General features: G+C 50.1%; 1 protein-coding gene across 5 annotated transcripts in view; it reads right to left on the reverse strand.

Moving 5' to 3' along the window:
- Positions 1-629: 629 nt before the first annotated feature.
- LOC102376607 (peroxidasin-like) overlaps positions 630-12,114 on the reverse strand; it is a 49,943-nt gene continuing 38,458 nt past the window's right edge. For 4 of the 5 annotated variants that reach the window (XM_025201667.1, XM_025201668.1, XM_025201669.1 and 1 more), the window contains 10 exons: positions 10,456-10,612; positions 9,150-9,258; positions 8,222-8,379; positions 6,197-7,700; positions 5,564-5,698; positions 4,663-4,871; positions 4,352-4,466; positions 3,535-3,628; positions 2,883-3,000; positions 630-2,015 (listed from right to left, as the gene is read on the reverse strand). In XM_025201667.1, coding sequence (XP_025057452.1) covers positions 2,905-3,000; positions 3,535-3,628; positions 4,352-4,466; positions 4,663-4,871; positions 5,564-5,698; positions 6,197-7,700; positions 8,222-8,379; positions 9,150-9,258; positions 10,456-10,612 — 2,577 coding nt within the window. In that variant the 3' untranslated portion in view covers positions 630-2,015; positions 2,883-2,904. Of the gene's footprint in view, positions 2,016-2,874; positions 3,001-3,534; positions 3,629-4,351; positions 4,467-4,662; positions 4,872-5,563; positions 5,699-6,196; positions 7,701-8,221; positions 8,380-9,149; positions 9,259-10,455; positions 10,613-12,114 lie in introns of all 5 variants that reach the window. The other variant, XM_025201666.1, reaches the window with a different exon arrangement.

The following is a 12,114-nucleotide window of genomic DNA, read 5'->3' on the forward strand; positions in this document are numbered from 1 at the left end:
ATGCCTTTTATTTGAGGGGCTGCCTCAGTCGATCACACTGAGATCTTTGCCTGTTTTATAATCATCAGAGTTCAGGTGGTTGAAGACAGACAAAAAGGCAATGCAAAGAGACTGCTTAGGGAACAGAAATCGCACACCTCGGCATCAAGGCCCCATCCGTGTCCCACTCCCAGCTTCTGATGATGTAAAACTGCCTGCCCCAAAAACAACCTGAATATTAGGATTTCAGGGACAGGTCCCTCCCTAACTCCACCGGGCAGAGGGTTGCAAGTGCAGCCCCGCTGGTGTGGCCCTGTGGAGGGCATCTTAAGGGGAGTGGACATTGCTGGTCTTTTCCAGACCCTGGAGGATGTTCCCTGGAGCCGGGCTTCTTGCGTTGTTTCATGCTGCTGTACAAGCAAGAGCAGGATGGGGCAGGTGTGTGTCTATGCAATCACCAGCCATTCACTACTCACCAGAGGATTTAGTCCTGGATCTTGGCTTGTTCTTGGGGATCACGGATGTCACTTAGGGATGCACCGGAGCCCAGCTGCGTTGAATTTGCACTCGCACATCTGAGCACGCGTGCGCACACGCAGAGCTCAAAACCCCACGCCACGAAACAGATGGAAACCACAACTTTTTTCTAGCATCATTTTATTTTCCTATAACATTTCCACATCCTCACAGAAGCCTCATGGCTGCTTCATCCCCTCGGGAAGCATCACACCCCTAAGACGGGAGAAAAACAGCAGCGCTTCGGTAGGAGGTTATGATCCTTGTGACACAGGGTGGGAGAGGGAACAGAGCCAGAGGCAGTGAAGGACTTGGACATATTCTCTTGACCTCTGCGACTGGCTTCTTTGACACATCAAAACTAATCTGTCCTCGATTTGGGGGAGGTCATGGCATCCCCTGGACAGAAGTTGTAGCACCACTAATAAGCACCTCTAAAGAATAACAGCACCATGAAAAAGATTTTAAAAAGCTGGTTACATATTTCTTGCAGAGCTGCAGAGCACCTGGGAACAATAAATACAAACACCACTTTGCATTCATTAAGGCATCAAACACCGCGTACACTACTCGCCTCGCTGTTAATTGACAGAACACAACAGCCCCCGTGAATTAACGAGCGGGGCCATTACATTTAATTATCTGAGGTTTTGCTTCAAGTCCCATTATGTTTACACTGTAAATATAGCTCTGAACAAAAGGCATTACAGGACAAAAAGGTGAATGGAAAATATCCACCCAATTAAAAATGTCAAGGGGAGACGCTTGGAGCTCACCATCCAGGGCAAAGCCAAGGTTTTTGGCGGTTGAGTTGGAAGCAGTAGATTCCCCCACTCAGCAATTCAGTTTGGGAGATGCCACCAGAATTGAAATGATCCTGGGTAAATACAAAATCCCTCCTATTTCTGGCATTGCATTCTCAGGGTAGAAATATTTCCCACAGACCCAGGTTTTTTTTCCATCACTGTTTGCATTAACAATAGGCCCAACTGGTTGCACTCTGAACGTCTCATTTGCTCAGCCAAAGATTGCCAGGACACTTGTGCACACAAAAATCAGATTTTGCAAATCCTTGCTGACAGGGCTGGCTAAGATGGCTGCACGTGCAGTACTCCCAGGATGTCTGTGGCAAGAGCTGGTGGGATGGGCATGGCAGGAAGAAAGCACACGTCAAAGCAGTTCTCCCTCGTCTCCACCTTTGGAGCCAGGGCTCTGCTGGGGAAAAGCGGCAGGTTGCTGGTCTGCTTCCATCCAAGGGCATTGCATGGAGGTTTTGCAGACCTGGGGAGAGCACCATAGCCGAGGCTGAGGAGTGCACCCAGAGGGTTAAGAGGGTCAAAAGCCCTTGTGAATAAGTCAGTGTAACATCAGGTCCTGAAAGAAGCTTGGGTGCCCTGGGTGGAGCGGTGAAGAAGGCGTGAGACTGGGTGGAGCTGCTTGTTCTCCCTGGCTGGCAGTTACCGATCCTTCATGGAGTGGAGCAGGTTGGCTGGGAGGAGGAGGAGAAGTGCCCAGATCACCTGTGGTGGGAAGAGAATGGCTCAATGGCAAACAGGTCAGGGCAGGGACCTTTGTTACTGGGACAGCACCAGCACAACAGGGCAGGGACCTTTGTTACTGGGACAGCACCAGCACAACAGGGCAGGGACCTTTGTTACTGGGACAGCACCAGCACAACAGGGCAGGGACCTGTCAGCACTGCTGCAGCATGCTGCCACCCTTGCTATCAGCAGCCCCTTCTGTGTATCCAGCCTCTGCTGTGAATGCACCGAGCTATGTCAAACCTCCTCCTTTCTGAGCAGGCTCCCCAAGCACTTGCTGTCTGCTCAGAGCAGGTCCCAGATGCCCAGTGCAACCTGTCCATCTTTGTCCCTGGAGTCGTGCACAGGCAGCACCAGCCCTGAGCGTGGGGGTCCCGAGTTGTGATGTGTTTAATGGTTGGACCTGGTGCCCCACCTTACATAGTACTGCCTGCCAGCCAGGACGTGTCTCTCTCCTTTAAGGATGTGAGCGCCTCAAAAATAGGGGGTCCCATGTTGTTTTCTATCATGCACGGCTACCCCATGGACATAGTGACATGGAGGTCACGTGGCACTGTGCTCCCAGCCGTCTTGCTGTGGCATGGGGCGCAGCAGGAGTCCACGGGCTAGCTGCCATTTCCAGATACTGTCACATTGCTTGGAAACTCATCATAACCTGGCAATCTGGAGAGAGCCCCCACGTCCATCTCCTCCAGGGTTTTCTAGAGATCCCTTAAACGCTGTGAGATTGGGGGTCATTTTAGTAGACTGCCATGATAAGTTAAGTCTACGTGACCTATAATCTTGCACTGATGCATGTATAAGCACTTCTCCCCCGCCCCCAGCATGGCATACACACCCGCTGACCTCATTGGAGCAGGCAAGCTTGTCATCTTTTTCTCCATTTCTCTCCGGTCTTTGTCCGCCATCCGTAGGCACTGGTATTCCTCTGATGCCACCGCAGCTGGCCTTCCAATGCATGTACCTGCAATGAGTAGGGCAAGGAAATCACCAACCCCGGGACAGGAACTCCTACCAATCCTGCTACCAAACCAAAGCGCTGAAGCCTGAACACCCCTCCAAGACTAACCCCACCGTGGGCCGCTCTGGAGAGGACGAAATGGCTGGGGTGAGTTTCAGAACTGCCACCGCATAGGACCTGAGCATGCCTCTGTTGAGTTTCAGTCCTGCCACCGCATAGGACCTGAGCATGCCTCTGGACTTTTGGGTCTCAGGGAAAGCTGATAGCATGGGATGCAGAGGACAAATCCCATCGTGGAGGCCTTCTGGTGAACTGGGAGGGATGGAAAGGCTCCGAAACAACAGTAGCCTTCTGCCTCCATCCTTTATCTACCCTCTTGCTCTCCCTGAGAGTTGGTCACTCCTTCTAGTAGGGCCAGCCGGCCATATCAGCCATGACCGAGTCTGCAGGACATCCTCCCGGGGATTGTCCAGGGCACCTAAACCTGCTCATAAAGGTGGGTTGGTGGAAAAGCCCCATTGTAGTATGACGTTTTACCTGTCTCTGTAGGACGGAGACGGTCCGTTCTAGTTCAGCCACGACTGACTCAAGGTTTTCCCTCAGGGAATGGCTCTGGGAAGGCTCCTCACTGCTGTGAACAGGCACGGAAAGTGGGGACTCTTACAAAAAACATTACCTCTGAAATCCCTGCAGGTGCATATTCAAAACAACCGCTCTCACGTTACGGTGACCTCCAGCTTTGTATTGCATGTGTCTTTTTTTATTTTTTTTAATAAGAAGGAGAATTCAGGGACAGTGTCAGTGCTTTAAACATCAAGGGTTGCAGCTAAACATCTACGGGTTTTGCTGCATTTGTCTCACAATTAATCAGAATCAGAGTTGCAAACACTGGTTTTCCCTCCAAAGTGAATGCACATGCTAATTCCACGTGCAAGGAAAAAATGCATCTTTGCATCTCGGTTTCTGGGATTTGGAGGATCTGCCTCCAGATTTGTCACTCTCCTGCACTGGGTTCATGGCTGTAGAACAGCACCAGGAAGAAGCAGCACTAAACCCAGTCTCATATTTACTCTCAGTGATATCTCATGGCCATTACAATCAGGGGAAACCTTTCTACTGCCTTCAGAAACCTTTGGACCCGGCTCAGTTAGTGCACACGATATCACGGCTCCCTGAACAGCGTTGCCACTTGGTTCTGACGCTGCATGCAGCCAAAAAGGAGCTGAACTACTGTATTTAGCTTTGCAAACATCCCTGAAGTCCAGCCCTCAGCACAGACCACCAAATTTCAGAGGATCGCCTGCACCAAATGATGCAAGACGAGATGAAGGAGAGAAGGGCTGAAGTAACACACCTGGGGGGTGCTGGCTTGTGCTTGTCGGGGTTTTCTTCAGGATAGCTGAAACCAGGAGACCTCTTGCCCCGAAATCGCTGAGAAAGAGCCTGGAACTGGCCCCGGGATCTGCAATCTGGAGGGAGAAAAGGGAGCAAAATAAGTCATTTCGGCTTGGACCACCTCCCACCCTTTGCCTCCCAGCCCTCGATCATGCCAGAGGTGGGCAAAAGCAGGCATTTTTTGGCTCGCTGTGCCAACCACTAAGTGGGAGGAAGCCATCCTAACTGGACCCCAAGCACCAGTCAGCACCATCCCTGCTCAGCTCCCACCTTCGCAGCAATCCTGCCACAGGCGGAGATCGACCGCCGGGATTTCCTCGCAGCTGACCATGCCTTGGGGGTAAGAAGCCACCTGGAAAACATCCCCCTGGAGCTGCCGGATGTGATCGCTGTTGTCACAGATGATGCGAGCGAGGGACGTCTGCCTGATCTGCGTCAGCTGCGCTGGAGTGAAGACGCCAGGGTTTTCATACCAAAACCTACAGCAGAATTAATGTGAGGAGTGACTGGGGATAACGGGCAGTGCAATAGGTTTGGGGGCAGAGGTGGCTGGGGGGGGAACGCACTGGGGTTTAAGGCACAAAATAGCTGCATTTCAGGACCCAAGTTTGATTCTCGGCTTGGGTCGCATGTGAAATTGAGCCCGGGGGTGTAATGGTGCCTGCTGCAGTCAATCCCTCCCCACGTTCCTGTGACGGACCGTATAGCTGGCTCACCACTGAATAGCCTTAGTGCAGTAAATTAAGACTGAAATGCCTTGGTTTGCACACCTGTCCACATCCACTCGGTGGGTGCTGGTAGCAACAGGGAGCTAGCTAGCACCACCACCAGCTTTGCTGGGAGCGGGGCTCACCTACTGTGGACGCACATAATACTTACATTTAGCTTTTCCATTTTGGAAACAACAGATGAACAAACTTAAGAGCACCGAAAGTACCAAGGTGGCTCCGTTTAGTTTAGCCCTTGAATAAGAGAGGGGTAAAAGGCCTGTCCTGATGTAGGCCCTTGATCCTCTGTGCATACACAGACTACAGGAGAACAGAGCTCTCTCCGTCCCACCGAGTCCTGGCACTCGGGAGAAGTCGAGGACTGCTCCCTCCAGGCTACATGGGGGAAGCAATCTCCACAGACAGAAAACCAAAGGCTTCGGCTTGACTCCGCAGGTTGGTACCTATCGCCATCCCGGAGTCTCCTGAACTGCGTCGTTAACAGGCACATCAATGTGGGGCCGACTCTTGTGCCAGGGACCAGGTCTTCCACCATCAGCGCTGGAAACAGGTCGATGTTTTTGGTTGTCCCGTATAAGCTGCAGGGTAAGAAGTGGAAAAAAGTGAAGGGTTATCAAAGGGCAGAGAGAAGTCTCACTTGGGTTCCTCATCCTACCAGGAATTTGGACTCTGGGTGTTCGGAGCTCATTTGTGGGGTGTTCCCCATGGATTCATTTGGGAAATAACTGAGACTCACTAGGGTCAGTCAACACAGACACCAGGCAACTTAAATCTGCTTGGAAAACGTCTCCGGGGGATTAACGCTGTCTCTGTATTAAAACATTGCAGGACCAAAGCATGAAAAGTAGGACACTGCTCATTTGGAAAATTCCTAGTGCCTTTTCTATTTGGGTTTTTAAAGCATGCATGCCACTGTGGCCTCTGAATATCACCCCGGATATGAATTTGAAACCCTCTGAATATCACCCTGCCCTCCAGTGGTGGAGCAACTCAATGATAGAGAGGAAACTATGCTGATCTCAGTGACCTTGATGCCTTCTTTTTGGGTGGCGGGCAGGGGTCCCAGGCCACGGTACCTCCTGAGCTTCTCCCGGATTTCCAGGTTCTTGATCTCATTCCGGAGGTCCTCGAACTCCTGTGCTGACGTGAGGTTGCAGAAGACCCTGAAGTCATTGTATGGTGGGATGCCATGGTCCCTGCCCCGCTGGATGTTGATGGCTGCCAGGTCGAGCGAGACGGAGTGCGCCATGGAGAAGAGCTTCTCCGTCAGCTCCATATTCAGCAGCTCGGAGGGCACGCGCATCTTCCCCGGGATGCCAAACAGGCCCCGGAGGAGGGGGTCAATGCCCCCTTCCTGCATGATCCTGAAAGGGGAGAAGAAGGCCTTGTGGAGGCGCACGTGGCCCTGGCGAATGGGCTGGAAGGACTCATTCAGACGATACAGGAAGGGGTTGATCAGGGTGTGCCCGAAGCGGAAGGCCGCGGTGGCAAAAGCATTGAGGATCCCGGCATTGGTGTTGGGGCTGTAGCCTTTGTACTCGCCCAGCATCTTCATGCCGGCCTCCCCGAGGACCTTGGGGAGCCAGTGGGCGTAGGTGAGGTGCTGCATCTGGGCGCCCACCACCTTGCGCGCTTCGTGGTAGACGGTGTCCCCATCCCAGTGGGGATTCAGCGCCAGCAGCTGCGTGGCAATGCGGTTGTGCTCCCGAAACCAGAGGGTGTGCATGGCCGTGAGACCCAGTTGCTCGTTGGCGCGGTGATCCCCCGCCAGGAAGCACGGCACGGGGCTCTCGTTCTCGTCCCGCATGCACTCCGTGGGCGGCCCCACAGCGAAGGGCAGGAGGGCTTTCCCCGAGCTGGGAACCACTCGCCCTTGCTTCAACAGCCCCTTCTGGTTGCTCAGGTCCCTCAGCTCCCGAGACTCCTGCTCCGTGCTGCCGTAGACATTGGAGGCGTCGATATAAGAGGTCAAGTGGTTAATCTGCTCCCTGGCGTAGACGGAGTTCATCAGCAGGGACGTCATCCCGCTGCCGCACACGGGGCTGGAGCGGACGAAGAACATGCAGCGCCCGTTCCTCACCCGTGGGTCGTTCTCCGGGATCATGATGGAGAAGCACGGCGGGTCGTTGGTGCACACCTCGCTGCAGGGTGCCCCGTCAGAGAACCGCGACATGCTGATGGCTGCCACCGTCTGGTCCATGTCGTGGTCCAGGAACTGGCCCCACTGCATGAGCATGTGCGTGAACTGCTCGTCGGGGGTGATGGTGTCTGTCCCGATCATGGCCGTAGAGACCAGCCGGGGCAGAGGCAGGGGCAGCTCCCTGGAGTCCTCGGCCAGCGAGACACCCCGGGGAAGGTTAAAGCCGTTCTGGTAGGCCGGCTTGAGGAGACGCTGGAAAGCGGTGAGAGAAGCCCCCCACATCGGGTGCTGGAGGTTGTTGCAGGAGCCGTCGTGAGTCCTGTACTTCTGGTGGAAGCAGATGTCAGAGCAGTTGGGCGTGCGGCGGTGGGCAGAGCAGCCAGACAGGTTGGCAATCATGTTGAGGTAGTGCGGCGAGACCAGGTCATTGTACCGGTAGCCTAGAAAGTAACCCCAAAATTGCATTACAGCTCATCCATGGCATCACCCACCCTGCTAAGGGGCCACTTGGGGTCTGCGGCTAGGACTCCCACAGGCAACGAGGCAAAATTGCATCTCTGCCCTCCAACTGATTTGGGGAAGGGGGACCCAGGCTCAAATACCCAACTGCAAGGTCACTTGGGGACTCTCTAGTAGAGCAGTGACTTGAATGCTGCTATCTCAAGTCTGCGGCCATTATATTAGCCACTAAGCCATCTTTTCTGACCTCGCACAGCACAGATATGAGGCCTAGGGATGACTTGTCTATAGTTAGAGAGAAGATGGCGATCTAGGTACGGGTCTGAATGAATACCCCCAAGTTAAAACCTGGACAGCCTATTTCTCAACTTACTATTTAAAGCGCTCCAAATGTTCTTGCATTCCCCCGTCTTTCTACCCTCTGCTCCTGTTACCCTTGGGTTAATTTTACTTGCAAATTTTCCCATGCTCCAAGGCCAGGTCAGAAATAACCTCCCTGTACCTGTGACATTCATATCCACAATTAAACCCTGCTGGACGTGGTCTTGAATCAGCTGCAGGGTCCTTTCAAAGATCTCGCCAGCCCGTGCCGTCTCAAGGGTGTAAGGGTCCCGGGGGTAGCGGAAGAGCGCCAGCAAGTCATTGGGAGTTTTGGGTCGCCTGTTGTAGGAAATTTAAAATGCACTACGTGTGATTCTCTGTGATTTAAACCACTACTTTGCTCAAAGTAATAGGATGCTGCAGGCACCAGGGCTCACATTCTAGCGTTGCTCAGGAAATAAATCTCCAACAGCTCCTATATTAGTGCCCCAGTTTTCCTGACAAACTAGAGCCAGCCAGGGAAGTCCATTTTTCTCCCCTCCATGAACAATGTTGACAAAAATCAATTTATTTCAGCCTCACTGTAACATTTTTTTTAAATGTGTTGGGTCAGTACATTAGTTGCAGTGCTGACAGCAAATGGAAAAGGTTTGAATTTTAAACTGAATTTTTTTTTATTTTATAAAAAGCTGAAAATCTTCCATGCCAACCATTTTTAGGTGAAATCAGTACTCTGTCAAAAAAACAAACAAACCGTCCATCAAGAAAAAGTTTAGATAAAAATAATTAAGTATGAATTAAGTAAGTTGTATTTATAAAAGAATTATGCTGATCAGATAATTTTCCTGGCTGCTCTGCCTCTTCTTTGAATAGCTCAGGACAATAAAACTGTCTCTTGTAAGACTATTCCCAAATCCAGAAGACCTCTCATTATGGGATTTTAGCCTGCTATTAATCCTACGTTTTCTAGCTTGCAAAAGGAATCACAGCTTTTATTTATACACGGTGAGAGATAATATATTATTTCTGAGCTCTCTCCACTCAGTGTTTTAATTATCTCAATCTACTCCAGCTTCGGCGTCTCCGACCTTAACCCCTGGTGCACTTACTTGCTGAACAGCTCAGTCCGTGTCGAATTGATAGCGTGGTCCACACTGCTGATGGCTTCCTTGATCGATGAGGCTACAAAGGTGTCACCGCTCCGACCAACGTCCGTAGCTTTTAAACACCAAGAGGGAGACAACGATAAACAGAAATTGCTTTACAATTCCAAGCTCGAGAGGATTTGCCATCTGGATCCAGTACAAAATACAATGCTGCAATTAGCTCGTCATGCCATCATAAACAGCCGAGGGAAACATTTTGTCCCAGTTTGCAGAACAGCTACGAATGCAAAGCACGCTGCTGCAAGGTGAAAGACACAGCATACATCCTCAGACTTAGTTGAATACCCCCAACATTTTGTTATATGGATATGTGCTTGAATAAAACAAGCAAATGCATTTTAGTCGAGCTTATTCTGCACTCACAATCACTTTCCACAGATCTTCTAGGGAAGAAGGTAACTGGCAGAAACCTTCATTGGAAAGAATCAACTTTTATTGGAAAAGCCTCGTGGAGCAGGATGACAGCATCTCTACATGCGAGTAGAGCTTTGGGAAGCAAATGATTTATTTTTTTGGTTTGGTGGCCAAGCTCTGCTCTGTGCCAACTGAAATAATATTTTTTCTGAATCTCTCCCAAAGAATAATCCCCGCAAAGGACTAGGGATAGAAGCAAATGATTTAAATGCTGCGATTCCACTGGCAACGTCGTTCTCATTCTTCCGTTCTTTGGGCTTATCTACACGTGCACGCGTGCCATCATTACGGTGCATTTAGTTTAGTACCTGTAATGACAGGCACTAACTAAATGTGTTGTAATCGGTGCTACTGCACAGTAGCGCTGGTGCATGCTTTTTAGGTGATACTAATGCACAGTAGACTAATTCTACTGTGCATTAGCACAGGTTTTTTGTACCATGCTAATGCGCAGTAGAATTAGTCTACTGAGCCATTCGCATCTCATGTAGACATGCCCTTTATGTCCTACTGACCCCTCTGCAAGCTGAAGGAAAGGACTGAATTCAGTGGTCTAGGCTAGGAAGCTCATCCCAGTCCCCTGTTCTTATGGGTGACATAATTATCCTCTGAAAGGAGCAGGCATCAGCCTAGCTTGCCCCTCTACCATGATAAATCAAAATCTACCATGAAAAGAAAAATAATCATCAACATGTATTTGTTCATGCAACTAACCTAGCGACACGGGGATTTTTCATCCCGTGTATGTAAATACTACATATCATGTACAAGCGCCCATATATTCTCTGACTTCAAGACTAAAGACAAGATCATGGAGGAAAAGGAGATGCTCTACCCGTGATGGTCAGCTGCATGGTGCTGGAGGTGAACCCAAAGGGATTCCTGGCAATGCATTCATATCTGCCCTGATCAGCCACCCCCAGGTCTCGAATGGAAAGTGTCCCATCTTGGCTCATGTGGAATTTGCCGCTGTCTGTGATCTGAATGCCCTCCTGCATTGCACACCATGAAAAAAATAGATAAATAAAAAAGGAAGAAATTTCAGTGTTTGGAAAGCATCCCGTCGGCTTTATATTGGGCTTACCCAAGAAACACAGGCCCAACTGGGATTAACCGACACAGCCACCAGATGTTAGCATCGTTCTGTGCAGCGTAGCAAAGGAGGGGCAGAGAAATCCAAAAGCCCAAACACTATCTTTCCCTATCCATCCCAAAGCATGTCTCCTCCCTATTCACACATACAGCAATCCTCCCCACTGCCCCTCTCACACGTTGTCATCCGCACTTCATTCATTCATTCATCGCTCTTCACCTCTTTGTCCTCCGGAGAGAAACTGAGCCCAGCTGAAGAAACAGAAGTTGGAGCATTGCTGAACCTCGAGAGGAACAGCTTCTCCCTCAATGGGCTGCAGCCTGGGAAAGGCCTGGAGTACAGTACCGTGAACCCCAAATATTCAGCTATCATGACTTTGAAGGCTTAAAGTCACCACATTATTATTTTAAGCCAAACAACTACATTTCAGACTTGTTGCCGGGATCGAAGCTTTCAGGGTGCTCTCCAGTGACATTTCCAAGTGCCTTTCTTTAACTGGAAGAAACAAGTCGTTCTTTTTCAATGCATCCGTTTGCCTTCAGTAGCTAACATGCATCTCCCTCTGTAGCACTTTATCAGGAGATCTCAAAGGTCTTTATGACTAATATTTACAATACAATCAAGGGAATGGGAGACACCCTTCTCTTTGGAGTCTGGGGTCTTCTGGCCAAAGGTAAAGGCCTGCAAGGGCCGTTACCATCTCACACACACTGGTGCAACTCTGGACTGACCACAACCAACTCATTATAGGCCTGGAAAATCCTTGGCAATCTTAACGAGGACACTTAACCCTAGAAATTCCTGTCTATCATTTATCTGTGCAGCACCCAATACAAAAAGCTTGTCTTTGACTGCAGTGCCTCGGTTCGACTGTAGAGCAAAACCTAAGCTGTTATAAGAGAAGGTTTGTTTCCTATTTGAACTGATACAGAGATTTCCTTACTTTCCTTGGCTCCCAAGGTTCACTCGTGTCTAAAACTATAGGCCTGAGAGAGCTTTTTTCAGGCTACTGAGCGTTTCACACTCTCTCTCCTGTGGTTTTGTTCTACTTCTGGCTGAGTTCAGGTAGGTTAGTCTTCATATTATGCTGTAGATCTCAACCAGGACTGCAGTGCAATGTGGTGTTAGAGGGGAATGATAATGTGCCTCCCAAAGGGCTCCTGATCTAATGAAAAACTAAATATTTTTCTTTTTCAGCTACAGCCAACCCTCCTCTTTGCTGCCTGATATTGCCTTGGGTGTTTTAGTTTGCCTCGTCAGATCCAGAACTAAGTTAGGTAGCACATTTGATTCCCACCAGTGGGAATCCCTGAAAACAAGGACAAATTGTCCCTGTATTAGAACTATCCTGGTCTTTGAGTCATGGCCAACTAATATATGGAGAGGTTGGAAGCTCACATT

The sequence above is a fragment of the Alligator sinensis genome, unplaced genomic scaffold (assembly GCF_000455745.1).
Source record: "Alligator sinensis unplaced genomic scaffold, ASM45574v1 scaffold752_1, whole genome shotgun sequence".
NCBI classification, from domain to species: Eukaryota; Metazoa; Chordata; order Crocodylia; family Alligatoridae; genus Alligator; species Alligator sinensis.